Genomic DNA, 21,520 nt, shown 5'->3' with positions numbered 1-21,520 from the left:
ACAGATGAAGATATTGAGGCTCAGAGGGGTTAAGGAACTTGTTCAGGGTCCCCACTATTGGAAAAATTTGCACCCAGGCAGTGGGGCTCTATGGCCCTAAGAACTTGGTACATGGACTCCAACGTCCCCACACTCAGAGCCCTGTGTCTGTGTACCTGTCCTAGCTCAGTGAGGGGAGCCTGCTCTACACGAGGCTAAAACGCCCTAAACACCACCAAGCACAGAGTAAGGCAAAGGTGCCCTCTTGCTAAATTCCTACCTTCCTGGGCCGCACACGCCTGCTCTGCTGTGAGAAGGTAGCATCGGCCTGCCTGCTGGGTATGGATTCAAGTCACCTCTAAAGGGGAGCAATCGGAGCCTTCCAGGGAGATGGCCATGCTCCAGGCACAGGCTGGAAGATCAGACTCCCACTGGGAAGGTTGAGAGGAGCCAGATGCCGTCTGGAGCACCCAAAACACCAGCTGCTGGCGCTGACCTCAGCGTACTCAGCTCTATCAGGGATGTGCCAGGAAACTGGCAAAGGGGACATGACAGCAAGAGCTTATGCTACTACCCCTTGACGGAGCAGGCACACTGGGGTAGGAAGGAGAGGGTGTTCAGTCAACCCCACCCAGGCCCCATACTCAGGAGACTGATAGAGCCAGGGGTCCTCCTACAAGCTGACCTGGGACTTGTGTGATCAAAGAAGGATGGTAGGGAGAGAGGCGGAGGGGACGTGATTATTACGGCCAGGAGACTGTGGACAGAACCTAAGAGGTGGCAACTGATTCGCTAGTCCTTGAAGACGGAGGGGGAAGGGAAAGACAGGAAAGTACAAACGACTCATAAAAGAGAAAACTGAGCTCCTCCACAGGGAACTAGAAAGGGATCTGGCCCCAAGTAGGTGCTCTAAGAAAACCGCAAGTAATTAACCAGCAGGGTCTGTGATGAAGGCTCTCCTCTGGTCCCATAACACCTAGCAAGGGGCACAGACACGCGCTTGCTGAGGAGCCATCTTCACCTTCTGCAGTGCCACTCTCCGCCACACTGTCCTCTGGGTGACACTTGCAGATGGCACTGCAAGAATTACGCCCAGAGGGGCTGCAGTGAGCAAGAAAGGCTCACAGAAAGGTTGGGGTCCCAGGATGGGGAGGGATGTGGACTTAGTTCGGGGTGGGAAGATAACAGAGGCAAGAACTAGCAAGGCGAAGGGTAGGAATGAGCCAGCGTGGTTCATGGGACAGACAGGCCCTGAGCTCCTCCACTGGAGACAGAAGGGGGACTGTCACATTTGTGGAGCCTCACACAAAACCGAGAACAGAGCAGATGCTGGATGCCTGCCACATGGGTGAACAAGGAGGCTTGTTGCATCTGGGGAGAGGGTGAGGGAGGGTACCTTTCCTTTCTTGTTTCAGTTAGGAGTTTTAGGCAGAAAAAAACCCTCTTCCAGAATATAACTGTCATGAAAGTAGGGTTTGTCCTGCTCAGCTGTCAGTGCCAGGCGCCCAGTTGGGGCCTGGTAAGTACTTATGGGATGAGGAAGGATCAAAGTGATCAGGGAATCTAAAAGGGGGCGGGGCAGGTAGGTGAGGCCTTAGCTGCTGGGAGGGTGGAGGGATCCCTTTCTATATGGCAAAAGTAGCCGTGTGGCTGGCACAGTGGAGCAGGGCACCAGTGATCAACCAGCCCGGTTTGCCTGAGACCAAGGCATAGCCCATGGTGCGGGATGTCCAGTGTTAGAACCAAGAAAGTCCCGAGAAAAACAGGACAATTTGGTCACCCCAGGTACAGGTCTGTCTTCACCAGCATCCTATAGCTACCAACCGATGATACCAACTGCATCTGATGGTACCAACCACATCTCTAAGGTGCCTCAGAGTGAGTGAAGCACTTCCACATCCACGGGCTCTCGTAAAGCAACCACAGATGTGTGAGCTAGGCTGGGCTGACACTATGATTTCACTTCACCAAACAGGGACACAGGTCCAGAGGGTGAGTGAACTGTACAAGGTCCCACAGCAGGTAAGCTGCAAAGCCAGGGCTGATGTTCTGCCCGTCACCTCCCCTGCCTTTCCACACACTGGAGAGACGTGACATGGAAAAGCGCTGTCTGCTGAGCACAGCTGTGGGATGGGCGGATGTCATCCAGGCGTCCCCAAGGGCAGGGGGCTTGGAGGCTCCAGGGAAATGGGCCCATCTGGCCCTCTGCTCTTCTAAAATTCTGGCACTGGGGGAGCAGGCGGCCACCACCTGGGATGTTGGGAGAGAAGATGGGGGCGGGGGTGCTATAGGCTGCTGCTCCGCTTGCCCCACCAACATCACCATTAGGGCCGTCCCCTGGGTAAGGCCAGGATCTCTGAAGGCCCTTGTGAAAGGCAGACAGACCATCTAGTGACACATCCAGTAGCCCCTAGGCATAGAAGGGCCAATCAGCCCTTGGCAGCTGGGCAGGGAACAGGCCAGGGTACAAGGAGAAGGGGAAGGGAGAGAGGAGAGGGAGGGAAAGAGGAAAAATAGAAGTAGAAGAAGCTTTCCAGAGCCGCCTTGCTCAGTGGCTGCTTTCAGACTATAGTTACATCAGCATCGCCTTGCGGGGCTTGTTAAGACCCAGACTGGGCTCACTCCCAGTTTCTGATTCTGTAGGTGTGGAGTGGACAGAGAATTTCCATTTCTAATATGTCCTCGGGCGCTGCTGATGTTTTTGGTCCTGGTAGCACACCTTGAGAATCGATAGTCCAGCTCAAGCGGTTCTGGGGGATGGGGCTGGGGGTTGGGGGCAAAGGCACAAAGGACACAATAGGGCCCCGATGCTAGGAAGACCCACAGAAGTAAAGACGCAGGTGCTGGAGCCTCAGTCCTCAAAATGCAGAGTGAGCTGGCATCATCTGGGGGTGGGGGTGGGATCTGTTTAAAATGCAGATTCTTGGGCACATTCCCAGATTTTTTTTTTTCCTGAAACAGGGTCTCTCTCTATTGCCCAGGCTGGAGTACAGTGGCACCATCTCGGCTCACTGCAGCCTTAATCTCCCAGGTTCAAGCAATCCTCCCACCTTAGCCTCCAGAGTAGCTGGGATTACAGGTGCATGCCACCATGCCTGGCTAATTTTTGTATTTTTAGTAGAGAAGGGGTTTCACCATGTTGGTCAGGCTGGTCTCGAACTCCTGACCTGAAGTGATCTGCCCGCCTCGGCCTCCCAAAGTGCTGGGAATACAGGCACGAGCCACTGTGCCCAGTCCTCAGGTATTTTTGATTGTCCAGGTCAGGTATGGGGACCAGGAAACTACACTGGAAAACAACAAACTCCTGAGTGACTCTGAGGATGGTGGTGCAGGGACCATGCGGAGAAGCATGGCAGCCCTAAGGGGCCACGGTGTAAAAACACATCTCAGGCTTCCCAGGCTGCAATGGGCCTCGGATTAGCCTCATGCCCTGACTCAGGGCCAGCTCCAACATGGGAGCCACTAGCCACCTGTGGCCTTTTACAATTAAGTAAAATGTATATCTCAGTTCTTCAGTCATACCAGCTACATTTAAGCCCAGGGGCTACCATCCTGGGCAATGCAGATACAGACCACTTACAGCTTTGCAGAAAGTTCTGTCAGACAGCAGTGGCCTAGAGGGATCATATTGTGTCAGCTTCATTTCCCCATCTGGAAAATGGAGCTCCTCACAGGTCATTTGAGGGTGCCAAAGAGAGGACAGACAGGATCCAGGGTGGACGTTTCTACCTCACACCTAAAGAACCACTGTACTGGGCCGGGCGTGGTGGCTCACGCAGGTAATCCCAGGACTTTGGGAGGCAGAGGTGGGCGGATCACCTGAGGTCGGGAGTTGGAGACCCATCTCTACCAAAAATAAAAAATCAGCCGGGTGTGGTAGCGCATGCCTATAATCCCAGCTACTCGGGAGGCTGAGGCAGGAGAATTTGTTGAACCCGGGAGGCGGAGGTTGCAGAGAGCCAAGATTGTGCCACTGCACTCCAGCCTTGTCAACAAGAGTGAAACTCCGTCTCAAAAAAAAAAAAAAGAACCACTGTAGCCTGGTGGGAGGGAGAAGGTAGCCCAGACTGGCAGGGGAGGCATCCGTGACTGCTCCAGAGCCCAAGGGGTAGCCTCTGTCCCTGCAGAGGGAAAACCAGGGATGCAGGTTTGCCCCTTGGTCAGCCGCTGATGCACCCAGGAGGGCCTGGAAGGAGCACAGGAAGGCTGAGGGCTGGCACTGTGGAAATGCAAGCCCAGCAACTCCTCCCTGGCCAGGGAGGTTTAAGGGAATGCCACAGAGGCCCCCGGCGCTGGAAGAAGGGCTACCCCAGATCAGCGATGACCCTCAGCCTAGGTCAGATGTTTGAAGCCGTCAGGCAGCAGGGAATGCTCATGCTGTGAAGGTGGCTGCAGGGCCACAGACCTGGCTGGCCCAACCTCCCCACCCTTCTCTGAAAGGAGAGATGGAGGGGGCGACTGGAGGCCAGGATGGAAAATTGAGTATTTAGATGGATGTTGGCCAGCATCAGCCCCCAAATGACCACTCTGGTACCCTGACGGGGCAAACCCAGTCCCTGCCTGACGCCTCCAGTGCTGGGGAACCCACTGCCTCCCAGGGCAGCCCGTCCTGTTGCTGAACAGAAAATCTGTCTCACACTGAAGGAAAGGTTGTCTCCCTACACTACAGGGTCTAAGCAGTAGGTGCCCTTCTATTCAAAACCCCAGGGCAAGGAGTGGTCCTGGGGCTTAGCAGTCACAAATATGCTATGAAAAAGGAGGGCCGGGCGCAGTGGCTCATGCCTGTAATCCCAGCACTTTGGGAGGCCAAGGCAGGTGGATCACAAGGTCAGGAGTTCAAGACCAGTCTGGCCAAGATGGTGAAACCCCGTCTGTACTAAAAATACAAAAATTAACCAGGCGTGGTGGCAGGCGCCTGTAATCCCAGCTACTCGGGAAGCTGAGGCAGAGAATTGCTTGAACCCAGGAGGCGGAGGTTGCAGTGAGCCGAGGTGCACCACTGCACTCCAGCCTTGGTGACAGAGTGAGACTCCATCTCAAAGAAAAAAAAAGAAAACTGACAAAAACCCCAATCATTTCTCTTTTTAAAAAGCTACATCCTGGCCAGGTGCGGTGGCTCACGCCTGTAATCCCAGCACTTTGGGAGGCTGAGGTGGGCGGATCACAAGGTCAGGAGATGGAGACCATCCTGGATAACACGGTGAAACCCCATCTCTACTAAAAATACAAAAAAATAGCCAGGCATGGTGGTGGGCGCCTGTAGTCCCAGCTACCCAGCTACTTGGGAGGCTGAGGCAGGAGAATGGCATGAACCTGGGAGGCGGAGCTTGCAGTGAGCCGAGATCGCACCACTGCACTCCAGCCTGGGTGACAGAGCAAGACTCTGTCTCAAAAAAAAAAAAAGCTACATCCCACACAAACAGACAAAAGTGATGCTGCTGGGTGTGGTGGCACGTGCCTGTAGTCCTAGCTACTTGGGAGGCTGAGGCAGGAGGATGGCTTGAAACCAGGAGTTCAAGGCTGTAGTGTGCAATGATCATGCCTGTGAACAGCCCCTGCACACCAGCCTGGGTAACACAGTGAGACCTTGTCTCTAAAATAAGAATTAAAATGTACATCACAATGCCAGAGACATAACAAGGTGCTGATTTTAATTATTGGAAAAAGATACCTGGATTTATGTCTTCCCCAAACCTTCCCAGTGCACCTGTGAGGTAGCCCTGTTTAAAGGGTTAAGGGAAGTGTGAGACACGTTGGGGATAATGCACTTAAGACAAGGTACTTCCAGATGTGGCTCCAGGACCATCAGCAGTGGGGCAGGGACAGACTGTATGTTAAAACTGCAGAACCTGGCCGGGCATGGTGGATCACACCTGTAATCCCAGCACTTTGGGAGGCCGAGGCAGGCAGATCACCTGAGGTCAGGAGTTCGAGATCAGCCTGGCTAAGATGGTGAAACACTGTCTCTACTAAAAATACAAAAAATTAGCCAGGTGTGGTGGCACGTGCGTGTAATCTCAGCTACTCGGGAGGCTGAGGCAGGAGAATCACTTAAACCCAGGAAGCGGAGGTTGTGGTGAGCCGAGATTGTGCCACTGGACTCCAGCTTGGGCAACAAAAGGGAAACTCTGTCTCATTCATAAATAAATAAATAAATAAATAAATAGCACAGAGCCCTGCAACTACTGTGTGGTCCTACTTAGATGAGGTACCTGGAATAGGCCAACACATACAGACAGAAACTGGAATGGTGGTTGGCAGGGGCTGGGGGAGAGGGATGGAGAGTTAGTGTTTAATGGGCACAGTTTCTGTTTGGGGTGATGAAGAAGTTTTGGAAATGGATTGTGGTGATGGTCCTCCAACACTATACATACGCTTAATGCCACTAAATTGAATATCGAACAGTGGTTAAAATGGTAAATTTTATATTACATACATTTTACCATAATACAAAAAATTCAATAAAAAAAAAAAGTGCAGGGTTCTGAACTCCACCCTGGAGTCAATTTCTGGGGTGGGACTCTGCATTTGAGCCCAGTGATGTCAGGGCTCAGCTCCTTGTGGGTGGAAAACACACATCTTGTCAGTGGAAAAACATACATCTCAGGCTTCCCAAGCTGAGATGGGCCTTCGGAACACTCATGAGCCTCATGCCCTGACTCAGGGCCAGCCCCAGCATGGGAGCCTTTTAGAATGAAGTAAAATTTAAATCTCAGTTCTTCAGTCATACTAGCTGCATTTAAGCCCAGGGGCTACCATGCAGGGGAGGGCCACACGCAGGGTCTCCTCGCAGCCTCCCAGGCCCCTTGGCTTCCCTCCCCAAAGGGTAGAGAGTAAATAGAAACTCCCCCATGTGGCTCTCCACTGTCTGGCTGACACAGGTAGAGATGCCAGAGGAAGCACAGACAAGCACCCAGCTGGATGTTTGACCACCTGAACAGCATCATGCCCGACAATGAAAGGGACCCGGGGCGGGGAGGGTGGGGGGGCCGTACTGGGGAGCATGGACAAACAGGCCCCACAGGCGGCCCAGAGGTGAATCACAGGACAAGAGTTTGGTCTCCTCTGTCTCCTTAGCACCCTGCCCAGTGCCTTGGCTCCTTTGCAGGGGCTCAAGGAGCCAGGAATTCAGGATGAATGGGAAACACGGTGTGCTGGTGGGCAGCCTGGAGCCGGGAGCAGGGTGTCTGAACAGCCACCACCAAAGCCTCCATGTGTTCTCTCACCGCACGGCAGTCTTGTGAGTGCACAAGACTGAGAAAGGCATGTGCCTCTTTCTGGTAGATTCTGGGAACACGTGTGCCCAGACAGAGGTTGGCACAAAAAGGAAAAAAAGTGAGATTTAACTTAGACGTTCATCTACCTGACTGTGTACTTTGGGCTACTGGTGGGAGTGAAGAGGTGCTGGCGTGCTCTGATCGTGCCTGTGAATCATTCCTGTGCTCCAGCCTGGGCAACACAGTGTAAACCACAGTATGTGCCCTCCTGGGTTTCTTGCTCTAAAATTAACCCAATCCCAGGAAAGCAAAGGGCAGAGGTTCTCAATGTCTGATCTGTGGAATGCCAAAATTACGCAGGGTACTTGATACAAATCCAGATTCCTGGCGGGGGAGGAGGGGAGCCTGAGAATCTATACCTTAGCGAGCACCCCAGACTGCTGCAATCCCCGAAGTCCGAGACCCTCCTTGAATGGGTCGGAGAGGGTTGGGAAGATGGTAAAGGGTGAAAACTTCCAGTGCTGCCAAGACATTCCCATGACTTTTCTTTTGTTTTTCTTTTTTTTCTTTTCTTTTTTTTTTTTTAAAGACAGAGTCTTGCTCTGTTGCCCAGGCTGGAGTGCAGTGGCATGATCTTAGCTCACTATAACCTCTGCCTCTTCTCCTGGATTAAATCAATTTTTGTTCCTCAGCCTTCCAAGTAGCTGGGACTACAGGCATGTGCCACCATGCCTGGCTCATTTTTGTATTTTTTTTTTTAGTAGAGATGGGGTTTCACCATGTTGCCCAGGCTGGTCCTGAACTCCTGACCTCAAGTGTTCCGCCTGCTTCAGCCTCCCAAAGTGCTGGGATTACAGGTGTGAGCCACCGAGCCCAGCCTCCCATACCTTTTCTAAGGTTTCATATCTGGCCCTGGAAGCCTCCCTGTGTGACATCCTGGAGTATGGTCCCTTCCCAGCCTTGGGCCTCAGTTTCCTCACCTAGTAGAGGGAATGGCTTCACCCCCTCCCTGCAGAGGCTTCCCTCTCAGGGCTCTGCATTCTAGGTTTCCAAACGGTTGTGGCGGGGGAGCCTCCCGTCAGGAGCCAGCTTGCCTCTGGCTTCTGGCTGGGGTGAAGGGGCAGGGGCAGAGGCTCCTGTTGACAGGGATCGGGGACTGCTCTGGACCCCAGGGTTCCCCCTCCCAACTGGCTCTGGCTTATTGGAAGCCAGCGAGCCGAAGGTGCCAGGGAGAAAAGTCCCATGACTCTCAGCAGCTCAGCCTCTGTTCTGTGGCCTGGTAGCCCGGGGAATCGTCAGCTGACAAGGAAACTGCAGGAGGAAGGGTCCCAGGAGGGCATGGCAGCCTGGAACAGCTACTTTCCACAACTAGTGTAACCTCTCCAGGCCTCAGTGGTCTCACCTGTAAGATGGGGAGAATGGCAGCTGGCTGACGGGAATGGGGGGATCAAAAGGAACACATGGAACAAGGTGCTTGGTTCCTGCTTGGCCCTCAGTCAATGATCCTTCCACACTAACGGGACCCGACTGAACGAAAATCCACATTCTTCCCAGCCTGGGCACACAGAACTTCAAAGTTAGGAACATGCTGCTGAGGCTGCGCTGTGAGGGGAGGGAATAAGGCATCCAGGAAATAGCAGCTGTTGTTTTTACTTCTCTCCAATTCCCCAGGAGAGCTTTTCTGAAACTTCTGTACAATTAAAAGGGAGTGAACACAGTCAATGCCTGTGATAAAGTTACAGCCCGAACTAGTTGGGAGCCTGAGCCAGCCTCCAAATCCAAGAAGCAACAAAAGACGAGACCATTGGCACCTGCGGATTAGCCACCAGGTGCCAGGTGGAGGGTGTTTCCCAAAACAGTCCCCAACGTCCAGCACGTAGACTGAGGATGGGCCCCACCCAGAGCCCACCAGCTCCCTGCTCCTTAGGCCAGACTCAGTGTCAGCCAGTTCAGGGCTGGAACAGCAGGCAGCACTCGTGTACCTGTCACACTCTTCTGGCTCTGAATTTCCTCCAAACTGGTTGCCACTGCAGCACATGATGGGCTAATGCCATTTGATGAGGGCTCCGGGGAATTGCCACAATTGATATCCTCTAACTGGCCTCTCTTGAAGGCATCCAAAAAGCAGACGAGAGAAAGCCCGGAGTCCCCACCTTCATAGAGGCCGCCACAAAGGAGACAGAAGTTGTCCTTGTGAACAGGAGGCAAGCCTGACCTTCCCTCTCCCTTGAAAGGCACTCATCCGGCACCCGCAAGTAAGACGCACTCACAGAGAGTAAATCCATCAAAATAACTCCACACCCGCACACCCCTTATAACCATGCCTGTCTCTCTGGAGTGTTTACAGCCCTTAATGACTCACAGCAAACACGGGATCCCCAGGGCGATGGCTTCGGCCGGCTTTAATGACATGTTGGGTGTGCTTATCTGCTGGGACTAAAATCAGTCTACATGCAAATGTGCTGACGTTCCATTTTTGTCAGCTTGCCGTGTTACAGATGAGGGAGGCTAACTAAGTCCAGAGCCAGGGGTGCTATTTTCCTCTTGAGATGATTAAACAAATGAACAAACTCTTCTTCCTCCAGAATGGCTGGAGGGTCCTGGCAAATTGTCCAGTTCACTCAACTGGAATATTACAAAGAACATAAATGGTGCTTCGTGCCCATTATGGAGATTTCGTGATGACTCAGAAGGCCAAATAAGCAGCTAGTAGCCCTTTGGAGTCACCTGTTTGAGTAAATCCCAATATTTCAAACTTCAAAAAATAAAAAAAAAATGTATTATATATATTTTAAACATATATATATCAAGCCCTTTGGAGTCTGGAGGAATAGGAATTCCCCCTCCTTCCTTATGGCGTGGGTAGCATCAGGCCCCACAGGGGGAAAGGACGCTAATCACACAGATTCCTGTCCAATTTCCAACCACTCTGAGGTGGGTAATACGATTTCTATTTTACAGAAGGGTAAACTGAGGCTCAGGACATTAAATAACTTGCTTAGGGGCATATAGCTAGTAAGGAGCAGAGCTGACAAATTCAAACCAGTGTGTGTTTGATTCCAAAACTGGTGCCCTGTACCCACTATGGCGTGCCACCAGCCTTGGCAGAAGGATAAAGTTTAGTCCATCACATTGGACCACAACACAGGGTGGAGGGCGGAGGGTGCTGGGCCACAGGTTGAGACTCCTCAGGGAAATGGATCTCAGCAGTGGTTTTCACCCCAATTGTCCAGAAGAACCAAGCGCTCCATTGCCTCCGTCCTGCCCTCGCCCTGCTAGCAGAAGTATGCTCACACGAAACCCACCAATGGGTCCTAGTGGGCAGCTTCCTAAAACCATTCTTAATTCCAAGCAGTGGAGATTGCATCTCATCCAGTCCCAGCACAAGTTCTTTTCAGAATGGCTCACAGAGAGCTGACCTCCCACTGAAATTGCTAACAGCAGAAAGATAAGCAAATGCTTGAGTTGCTTAAAACGAGGAATGTCAAGGAGAGGACAAACTTTTTTTTTAAGGATAAAAATTTAAAGGAAAAAGAGACCAGAAACATTGTGGGTCTACTTTCTTTCTTTTTTTTTTTTTTTTGAGATGGAGTCTCGCTCTTTCGCCCAGGCTGGAATGCAGTGGCATGATCTTGGTTCACTGCAAGCTCCGCCTCCCAGGTTCACGCCACTCTCCTGCTTCAGCCTCCCGAGTAGCTGGGACTACAGGCGCCCACCACCACGCCCGGCTAATTTTTGTATTTTTAGTGGAGACGGGGTTTCACCGTGTTAGCCAGGATGGTCTCGATCTCCTGACCTCGTGATCCGCCCACCTCGGCCTCCCAAAGTGCTGGGATTATAGGCGTGAGCCACTGCGCCCGGCCACAATGTGGGTCTACTTTCTTAAGAGCAACATGAAGTCTTTCCATACTGCTGAGGTCTACAGTCTGGGATAAATTCCCGGTTGGGACACCCACTGGCTGTGTGGCCTTGGGCAGTTACTGAACTGTTCTAAGGACCAGTTTCCCCATCTGTGGATGGGATTAGCGACTGCACTTCCCCACTGGGTTGCTGGGAGGACCCATGAAGACAAGGCATCCTGTTTAGTTCACGACACAACTGGTCCCCGGAAGGGTACAGTGCTGGGAGCCGGTACACAAAGACAAAGATACACAAGTGCCCCAGTCCCCTCAACCGCGGGTTTCATGTAAAGGGGAGGGGCAAGAAGTGATAAGAACCCAAATGATCATCGTAATAAAATAATGCAGAATTTTAAAAAGGTAGAGGATGTGAAGAGGCAGAATAAGGCCACGTGGCTTTCTGAGCTTGGGGTTAAGAGAAATGCCAAATGGAGCAAAAGGGTTAGAGTGCAGATGCTTCAGTTACAGACCTGTAGAGTGCCTCGTCTACAAAGATACTAATTTCCCATCACCTCTTAAAAATGGCTTAGTTCCTTTAGCTGATCAGCAACACCCTCTTGCCTTAGAAACTCAGCACCCACACACCTCACTTCATTCTAGAACGTGCTCCTCTCTCCACCCTACCTAAAAACTAAGCAGCGCCTGCTCCCATCATTCTAACCCCTCCCTGGCTTTATTTTTCTGCATAGCACTTACACCATCTCTGGACATATCCTGTGCCTATTTGCCTACTGGAAATCTCCTCCCACAGAATGTAAGCTCCATGGAAGCTCCAGGGCTGCAGTCATCTCCTTTGCTGCCATATCCCTGGCAGCTACAACAGTGCCTGGCCCGGAGCAGATGCTCAAGAAATGTGAGTGAATGAATGGACAATGAAAGATTGAAGAGTCGGATTCCTGTTCCCAGTTTAAGAACCTCCAGTGAGCACCTGGTTCACTCTGAGGGGGCCCTGGAATGATCTGCCCCTCAGAAGGAGTTATTCCCTTGGTGCCAACAGGGAAACTGAGTTGTGGAACATCTCAGAGTAAAATACGATCGAGGCAGAAGCAGGTGTGGATTGTGCAAACATCCAACGTCTGCACCTCCCGCTCCAGTCCCTGGGTCATGCACCCTGGAGGCCAGAGCTGTCACCATCACAAGGCCATCACCTGCTGATCTCAGGACATTCTCCCGGAGCAATTCAAGGTGTTTGGGCCTCCATCCCACCAAGCCAGCATCCCCTCTATCTTTTCCCTTCCCCACATCTCTGAAAGTGCCAATTCACAGACACTCCCATCCAACAGGGCACCTCTTTCAGCTCCTTAATGTGAGCACCACATTTGACTTGGGATCAAGTGCTGAGATTCGAGGAAGAGCCACCTCACAGCCTGGCTGAAATGTTTATTTCAGCAACAAGTTCAGCTTGCAGCTTTGAGCCAGAGTTCCCATCGCCCTCCTACAGGAAAGCCCCTTGTAACAGCCAATGGTTTCAGAAACCATTTCCACGGCAGGCTGTCCTCAATGCCTGGCCATCATGGAAGTTCTCAGAAACTCGATTTGGTCTTTAAGAACCAGAAACCAGAAAGGGTGAAGGGTAGTAGGGTAGAGAAAACCCAAAACTTTCTGGTTTAGCTGCTGGTCTGATCTTGTTTCATGCCAGTGATGTCATCTGTAAACTGGGAAAAGAGATTTCCAATGTGCTGTCTTTTAAAACGGACATACCATGAGGGCTGCAGGAATAACAACCACCCCTAGACCTAGGAAACAGGCATTCCTGGGCTACACCGTGTCATTAGGTTATTATTATGAACATATAAATGGAGTCTATACAGACACAAAGTAAACAGCCCTATCACCACCTAGCCATCTCCTGTACATGTTTACATGAAAACAACCTCCACTGACACAACACTCAGCCTCAGATCACTTTAGTATTTTATAGACAAGATAAAAGTCATCTTGACATAGTTCATGAGGGTGGAGATGGAGCAGAAAGCGCCACAATCTAATGGGAAACTGAGTCAGTGGGAGCACTGACAGGTCATCTAGCAAGCATGTAATGTCAGAAGAAGCTGAGGACTAACATGCATTAAGCATTTATGGTGAATGAGGCAAGGTGTTTTACAGACACCATCTTTGGAACGACAAATCTTTAGTTGGTACTATTATAATTTCCAATGTACAGATGGGTAAATTGAGTCTCAAAAAGATGAAGCAACTTGGCCAAACTCTCCCATCTGCTTCTTCTTCGCATCGATGCTGTTTTACATCAACCCGTCTTGGACTCTGCCGTGTGTAACTGGGTAGAATGTGGGAAAAGGAAAACTCCAACACAGGAGAGAGGACTACTCTGCCCTGACACCCAGAGGCGGCATTCCATCTCCTGGGGAGGCTAACATAGGCGAAAACAGGAACAGGGGGCCTTGTGGTTGGCTTTTTTCTTACAGGAAAGAAATGATTATTAGGAAAATAAGCCCGAGTGCTTCCCAGCTAGTGAGCTTGCTGCCTGGGAGAGGTATTACGGTGCTAACACTTTGGATTTCCGCGGACAAAACTGAGAATTCCAACACCATGATTTAGGACTCTGGGAACTTGGGCAAGTCGCTTAACCTCCGGGCTTTTCTGTTCTCATCTGCGTGGAGATAACACAGCCTCACTCTCAGGGTTGTGATAAGATTTTAAGGATGTGTTGCATGTGAATTACTAGAACACAATAGGTGTTCGATGAATAAGGAATAATTACGTTGTGCCTCCCCCTCCCGTTTTTCCCGGAAAAAGTATTCAGAACTTGGACCTGGTGATGACAGCCCCTTCTCTGAAAAGCCCTTCGTCTTCTAAGGTTTCTTCCTACTCCAGTCAAGACGACGCAGGGGTTCCTGTCTCCCATCCCCATGCCCTAACCTGGGGGGAAGGGGGAGAGGGAAGGGAGACAGCACAGGCCTGAGTGGGATGGAACGGGCACACCCACTGGGAACACTTTAACAGTAAAGCGCTGTTCTCCACTTGGGGCGGATTAGCCAACGATACGCAATTAGATCACTGCATTTGTGTCTCCACCTCTGCAATTTCTCTTTCTGCATGACTCGGAGTTCAAGTGTATGAGAAACGCAGCAATCTCTCCGCTCCTAGCAAACGTGAGGCATCGATTTCGCCTCGGAGGGGCGGCGGTGAAGGGGGCTCCCCTCGGCACTCCGCGGGGGCCGCCAGATGGCTCACAGGTGCGGTCCCAGGGGGCCGGACCAACTTCGTGCAGGGCTGGCCCCTTTCCCACGCTTCCCCCAGCAGACGCGAGGTCCAGCCCGGAGCTGGGTCTCCAGGCGCCGCGGGATCGCCCGGCTCCGGCAAGCGCGGCCCTGGCCCCCCGGTGCAACCCCCGAGCCCCAGTCCCCACGCCCAGGAACTCACTTTGCGTCCCGCGCGCCTCCCGCTGCACCCGCCCGGGGCTCGGGGCTCCGCGCGCTGCGAGAACTTTGCCACCAGCGGCTTCCCGATCCCGGCTCCGAGCGCCCTCGCGCGCCGGGCCCCGGCGGCTCCCGGGCCTGTGTCCGCGCCGCCCGCCCCGCCCCGCGCGCACCTACCGGGCTGGCTGCAGTCGCCATCCGCTCGGACCAGGGGAACCCCGGCGCGGGGCCGATCGCCGGACCCCGCCGCGTCTACGCACTGCTCGCAGGCTGCAGGTCCCGGGGGCCGCGCGGGCCCGGCCCCCGCCCCGCAGGAAGGCGCCGGCTCGCCCCGCGCCGCGAGCTGGCGGACGCGCTCCCACGAGCCCGAGTCGGCCGCCCGCATGCCGGGTGCCCGGGGGGCGCTGCCCGCGGCTGCGCGAGGGGCTCCGACGGCGCGCGCCGGGCTCACAGCTCCGGAGGTCGCCGCCGCATCGGGGCGCAGCCGAACGCCGGCCCCGCCTCCCGCCCGCCGCCTGCGCGCGCCGGACCAGGGCTCTCCGTCCGGCCGGACGCGGGGCGGTCCGCGGCCGCTGCACGCGAGGAATTCGACAGCGGAGCCTCTCACGTGGGAACGGCTCCCAGTCCCGCGGCTCCTCCTCCCGCTCCTTCCGGGCTGGCGACTGCCGAGGCTCGCCCCGCCCCCGCCCCGCCCCCGCCCCGCCGCGGCGCCCAGACTGGCCCCAGTGCCCGGGGAGCGCCACCGCGTCGCCCCATTGTGCGCCCGGCTCCCGCCACTCGGTGCATCCCCGACGCGGTCATTCCCGGGGACACGGAGGGTCAGAAAGATGGCTGATGTCACAGGCGCGGCTGTGGCGGGACTCGAGCCCCGGTCTTTGACAGCACCTGGCCTCTGCCTGGCACCCCACTTTGCTGTGTCTCTCTCCTCTCCTGACACCCTGCGACAGCCTTGCCGAGAGCCGAGGTCCCCACAGCCGGCTGAGAGAGGTCAGAAAGAGTGGGCGGGCAGGGGAGCAGCCCCGGGACCTTTCCTTCACTCATCTTTGCGTGTGACCGGCCATCCTCTAAGTGAGGGGAATGCTGAGTGCACGCACCGTCTGGTGGGGGAGATCGCGAGGGGGCTGAGATCTGGTGGGAGGCCCTGTGACTTCACCTCACTTCCCCAGCCTCAGTTTCCCCATCTATGAGTTAGGCATTAGTAATTCCCCGCTGTTCATTATCAGTGCTGCCCATGAACTCTCCAACAATGGCAGCCATTGGCAGGGGAAGCCAGAGCCACCTTGGGAGTAGGTGGGGGGAACAGTGACAAGGCCAGGCAAACCCTGTAGGAAGTGGCACCTTGGAGGGTCTGCACAACAGAACCCACCCGCTGGAGTGGGTGTTCAGGCTGGCAGTGCTCCTGTGAAGTAAGTGTGCAGCTCTGAGCCCCCTGGGGATCACGGTGCTCTTTAGAAAGACTAATTATCTCCTTACAGCCCCAGGAGGCAGGTCCAGTTTCCCCCCGTTGTAGACACGCGGGAGCTGAGGCTACACAGCCAGGTAAGGAGTCAGTCACACACTCATGGAGCCCCCAGCCTCACCTTGTAGGCAGCATGCTGGCAACCCTACCCTGCCCAGGCCTGGCTCTGTAACCTGAGGCTCCCACTGGCCCAGGCCTGAGACGTGCAAATTTCTAGGTCACTGGCCTATGGCTCTCCAACAAGCTGTGAGAACCAAATTACTTTCCCTTAAGTCTATAAAACCTTTTAGGAGCAGTTTCCTGCCCATGGGTCAGAAGCCCTGGCTCTCAGCAACCACAGTGGCCTGGCCACCAACTATCATGGCCTTCCCAGCTTCCCCCCGCCCCTGCATCCTCACCTTCCCAATGATGGAAACTGGCCCAGCTGCAGAGGCTGCCTTAGAACCCCTGCCCTGTCTAGCTGGCACTTTTTTTTTTTTTTTTTTTTGAGACAGAGTCTCGCTCTGTCACCCAGGCTGGAGTGCAGTGGTGTGATCTCGGCTCACTGCAACTTCCGCCTCCTGGGTTCAAGCGATTCTCCTGCCTCAGCCTCCTGAGTAGCTGGGATTACAGGTGCCTGCCACCATGCCTGGCTAATTTTTGTATTTTTAGTAGAGACAGGGTTTCACCATATTGGTCAGGCTGGTCTTGAACTCCTGACCTTGTGATGCACCTGCCTCGGCCTCCCAAAGTGCACTTTTAACTGCCCAGAGGAGGGCAGAGTGGCATGCGAAGTGCTGGGTGCTCCCAGCTGTGGAAGAAAAGTACCCACACCACTTTTCCAGGAGGAAGGAAACTGATACCACACCAAGTGACCAGAGATGCTGGGAATCCCCTAATTCCTCTCCTTTACTGAGAAAACAGACAGAGCAGAACAAAAGAATGATTGCTCTGAGTGCCCGAGAGCAGAGAAGCTAGGAATGCCCTTGCCAGCCCCTGCATCCTGGAGAATCTGGTCCAGGACTGTCTGAGTTACTTTCAGGGACCTGCCTGGGAACATAAATGAGTGAGCTGGGTTGAGCAGGGGCTACTGTGGTTTATTTCATAAGGGCATTTATGTTGTATTATTTTGACTTAAACACTCTTGGCATATTAAACACTTAGGAAGACTTTTCACTTCCGCAAAGAAATATACTCTTTCGCATATTTCTTTCTCTTTCACATATTTCTTGAAGTACATGAACTATACTTTTGATAGAGACATGTGCTTTCCTCTTAACTCCATGACAAGAAAAAAATAGCACCTGGCTGGGCATGGTGGCTCACGCCTGGAATCCCAGCACTTTGGGAGGCTGAGGAGGGTGGATGACTTGAGCTCAAGAGTTCAAGACCAGCCTGGACAATATGGTGAAACCCCGTCTCTACTAAAAATACAAAAATTAGCCGGGAGCGGTGGCACACACCTGTAATCCCAGCTACTGAGGAGGCTGAGGCAGGGGAATCGCTTGAACCTGGGAGGTGGAGGCTGCAGATAGCCGAGATTGTGCCACCACACTCCAGGCTAGGCAACAGAGTGAGACCCGGTCTCAAAAAACAAACAACAACAACAACGAAACCCAACAAACAAAACCCAGCACAAGTATGTGTATGTAGCTCCTGTCACTTGGATTTGGTATCAGAGAGACATTAGGTTGGTGGGGACTGTGGCAAATGAGGCCACTGGCCCCTGTGGAGGAGGCTGTAGATTGTTATCAGGCAGGAATGTAGTCTTACTGTTATCAGATGTTCTACTTTTTTTTGTTTGTTTAGAGCTACTAGGAATATGGATTTTTATGTGAAATCTAAATTTGAAATATTAGCAACTCTTTAAAACTTAAGAAGGAAAGGGAGGAAGAGGAGATGGAGGAAGAAGAAAGTAAACATATCTAAAAGTCTTTATCTAGCCCATTGGCCACCAGGGACCATTTCACGGCTACCGTCACTGGTCCCCTCTGCAACCTCCCGAAGTGCACATACGTCCTAGTTACTTTTCAATCATCCAAGCTGCTTCGAAAGGCCACAGCCCTGGTGACTTCCCTCTGCAACTTTTACTCAGTGCAGTTTGGCCATGGCTCTGTGTGAATGTGTGTGTGTGCGTTGCACACTCAGGCCCAGGACTGCAGATGGCAGTGGGGTCCACCTTCTCCAGTTTTCTGGAGGTTCCCAGGCTGCCCATGCCCCCCTTACTCAGCTGTAGCCCCTCACTGTCCCTGCTGTAAACTCTGCTAGCTGGCAAGTCTGTGGCTACAGTGGCAGTCAGGAGCCTATCAGAAACCCATCTGTCTTGGGTGGGGAGGTATATTAAAAACAGCTTGAGGTGCATTTATGAGGACGCCCTGGGCCCAGGAGATGTTTCTGCTCAGTTCTGCACCAGGAGACCCTGGAGCCGAGGACTAACCAACCTATTTTCTGCCCTGAGTGGCTTGGGCAGGTCCTACACAAATGATAACTCCAGGGGGGTTTAGAGGAGACCCCTTTGCAGAGCCAGCTTCTGGGCATGTGACCTGTGTGGTCACACTGGGCCCCGTGCTCAGAAGGGCCTGGAGCTTGGGTGAATGCTTTGCTGTTGTTGCCTGGAAATTCTTAATTATTTTTGAACATTGGGACCTACCAATTATGTAGCCAGTTCTACTCCCAGGAGACCTTCCCAGGCCCCCTGGGAGATGCTGGAAATTGAGGCTGGATATAACTTGGCTCACTCTGTCCTGCTCCAGGGCACACTGTGTCCAGCCTCCGTGGAGCAGCAGGAAGGGAGGATTTGGGGGGTCCAGAAAGACAGCAGGAGGTGTCCTCATCCAGTCCTCCCAGCAACTCATTTTAAAGAGCAGAGGCATAGTGTGACTTCAGAGGGGAAAGGAGCAGTCCAGACAGGGGGTGAGGAGGCTGCTCTGGTTGTGGGCTCTGAGGCCGGACAGGGTCCCCATGACCCTGACCTCAGGCTGGACAGGGCGCCACCCAAAAAAAACAGAAAAGAGGCTGCAGACATAGGCGTCAGTGCAGGTCCCATTCACAGTGTCCCCTCATACCCAGGGGAACATGCTTTAGATCACTGAAGAAGACTACAAGATAGATTTGGCTTAAGGAACAAAACCCAGAAACATGGTATTAAGAGACCCCATTATGTTTGGTGTCTGCTTAAAGTTGAATATTTGTGCCCACTGAAATCTTTCCCTTTCCACGCCCCCCAACCCCTGATTTGGATATGATTTTAAAATAGTCATGCATCACTTAATGACAGGGACAGGGACAGGGACAGAGGCAGAATGACGTTCTGGGAAATGCATTGGTAGGCAATTTTGTCATCGTGCAAACATCGTAGAGCTTACTTACCCAACCTACACGAGATAGCTACTACACACCTAGGCTATATGGTATAATCTATTTCTCCTGTGTACAGCATGTTACTGTACTGAATACTGTAGATAATTGTAACACGATGGTAAGTTTTTATATATCTAAACATATCTCAACAGCAAAACTACAGTAAAAATACAGCATAATCTTATGGGACCATCATCAGCTATGCGATCGATCCATCATTGACCCAAATGTTGTTGTTTCTATTTGTAGAAGATGTTTTACTGAGATCTTCCAGCCAACATGTTACTATCTCCAAACACCTCTAGCTAAGACAAAGCAGTAACTCTTGATTCCTGGAAGATGCAGTTTTGTCACACCCCATAGTTTTGTAACTCCTGGTGAAACTTTCCAGGGGGTATGAAGACCTCAGCCACAATGTCAGGATCTCTTGCTGTGTGTGACCATGAAAAAGTGCCTCGGGAGGGGCGCGGTGGCTCATGGCTGTAATCCCAGCACTTTGGGAGGCTGAGGTGGGTGGATCGCCTGAGGTCAGGTGTTCGAGACCAGCCTGGCCAACATGGTGAAACCCTGTCTCTCCTAAAAATACAAAAGTGAGCCAGGTGTGGTGGAACACGCCCGTCATCCCAGCTACTCAGGAGGCTGAGGCAGCAGAATCATTTGAACCTGGGAGGCGGAGGTTGCAGTGAGCCGAGATCGCGCCACTGCACTGCAGCCTGGGCGACAGAGCGAGACTCCATCTCAAAAAAGAAAAAAAAGAAAGAAAGAAAGAAAAAAAGAAGTACATTTAGATCTCACCCACAATCTAGGAGAGAAGACAAACTGAGGTGGATACCAGGAGGCGGGATCATTGGGGTCATCTTGGAAGCTGCCCACCCAGTGGGTTGGGGACACAGTCTCTAGAAGCAGAGAGGCCAGGACGCAAATCACCAGCGTGTGATTTCATCCCTGGATGATTTCATCCCTGGAATCCTCAGGTTCTCCATCCGTAAAAAGGGAAATGATCGTGGTCACTACTTGTCGGGTTGTGGCAAGGACCTTCAGGAGATGAGACACACATAAAAAGCTCTGCACGGGGCCTGGCATAGGGTAAATCCTCAAAAACTGGGCTAGTGAAACATTCCCAGAGGAGGCCGGAGTGACCCGCCCACGGCTTCTGAGTGGGACACACTCCCTGCTATCTCTATGGAGACTGCCATCTCAGTCCACTCCTGGGGGCTCCAAAGTGACTTGGAAGCCCTTTGGCAGCCCCAGGGCCGCCTTCGTCGCCGAGGCCACCAGCAGGGATGGTGCTGATCTCCTCTTCTTCCCTCGGCCATCCCAGCAGGACTCTGGGACCCCAGGTGCATCAGGAAGGATTAGAGCCGGATTTTCCCCCAAACCTATTTAGACCTTTGCCCTTGGGAGGGTGAGGATTTTACTTGGGATCAATCCTGCCATCTGTCCTGGTGAGGCTGGAGACTTTTGTGGGCCTGTCACGGGCTCACCGATACCCTCTGATGGTTTTCTCAGGTCCCCAAATGACCTGGCAGAGATCCTGATCTCCTCCAGGGCCTTGCAAAGGGCTTCTCCTAGAGGCAGAGCTTAGCCCAGTCCTTGGGCAGAACAGGCCATTAAAGCAATTTCACAGAGTTCAAGGTGTCAGGTGGACCTGCCTTCATGCACTGCCTGTTGGACTGTCATGAGCGCCAAATTAAATTTTTTTTTTTTTTTGAGACAAGGTCTTGCTTGTCACCCAGCCTAGAATGCAGTGGTGTGATAATGGCTCAATGCGCAGCCTCAAACTCCTGGGCTCAAGCCATCCTTCCGCCTGTTTCCCGAGTACCTAGGACCACAGGTGTGCCACCACCATGCCCAGCTAATTTTTAAATTTTTTGTAGAGATAGGGTCTCACTCTGTTGCCCAAGCTGCCTCAAACTCCTGGCATCAAGTTGTCCTCCTACCTTAGCCTCCCAAAGCACTAGAATTACAGGTATGAGCCACCACAATGGGCCCCAAGTTAGATTCTTAATTGTAACAAAATAATAAAGTCCTTCCTTATCCAGGGGCCACATCTCACCTTTTCTAAGTCCCTTTTTGAAGAGTGCATTTCAAGTAGGAAAGTTTCTGCAGAAAGTTAAAATGTTGCAGCTGATTCAGAATTAAAAGAATAGACTGGGTGTGGTGGCTCACGCCTGTAATCCCAGCAGTTTGGGAGGCCAAGGTGGGCAGATAACCTGAGGTCAGGAGTTCAAGATCAGCCTGGCCAAC

At 52.7% G+C, this 21,520-nt stretch overlaps 1 protein-coding gene across 7 annotated transcripts in view; it reads right to left on the bottom strand.

Annotated features, from left to right (window-relative positions):
* Window positions 1-21,520, bottom strand: part of KAZN (kazrin, periplakin interacting protein) — a 1,203,323-nt gene that overhangs the window by 169,176 nt on the left and 1,012,627 nt on the right. For 2 of the 7 annotated variants that reach the window (XM_030805687.1, XM_030805693.1), the window contains exon 1: window positions 14,653-15,089. The exons of 4 other annotated variants lie outside the window; for them this stretch is intronic. In XM_030805687.1, the coding sequence (XP_030661547.1) occupies window positions 14,653-14,860 (208 nt within the window). In that variant the 5' untranslated portion in view covers window positions 14,861-15,089. Of the gene's footprint in view, window positions 1-9,178; window positions 9,350-9,466; window positions 10,704-14,652; window positions 15,090-21,520 lie in introns of those variants that run through there. One more of the 7 variants, XM_012498569.2, reaches the window with a different exon arrangement.

This window comes from Nomascus leucogenys, chromosome 24 (genome assembly GCF_006542625.1).
Source record: "Nomascus leucogenys isolate Asia chromosome 24, Asia_NLE_v1, whole genome shotgun sequence".
Classification (NCBI taxonomy): Eukaryota; Metazoa; Chordata; class Mammalia; order Primates; family Hylobatidae; genus Nomascus; species Nomascus leucogenys.
Note: the sequence above shows the minus strand (reverse complement) of the source record. Positions and strands in the feature narration are given on the sequence as shown.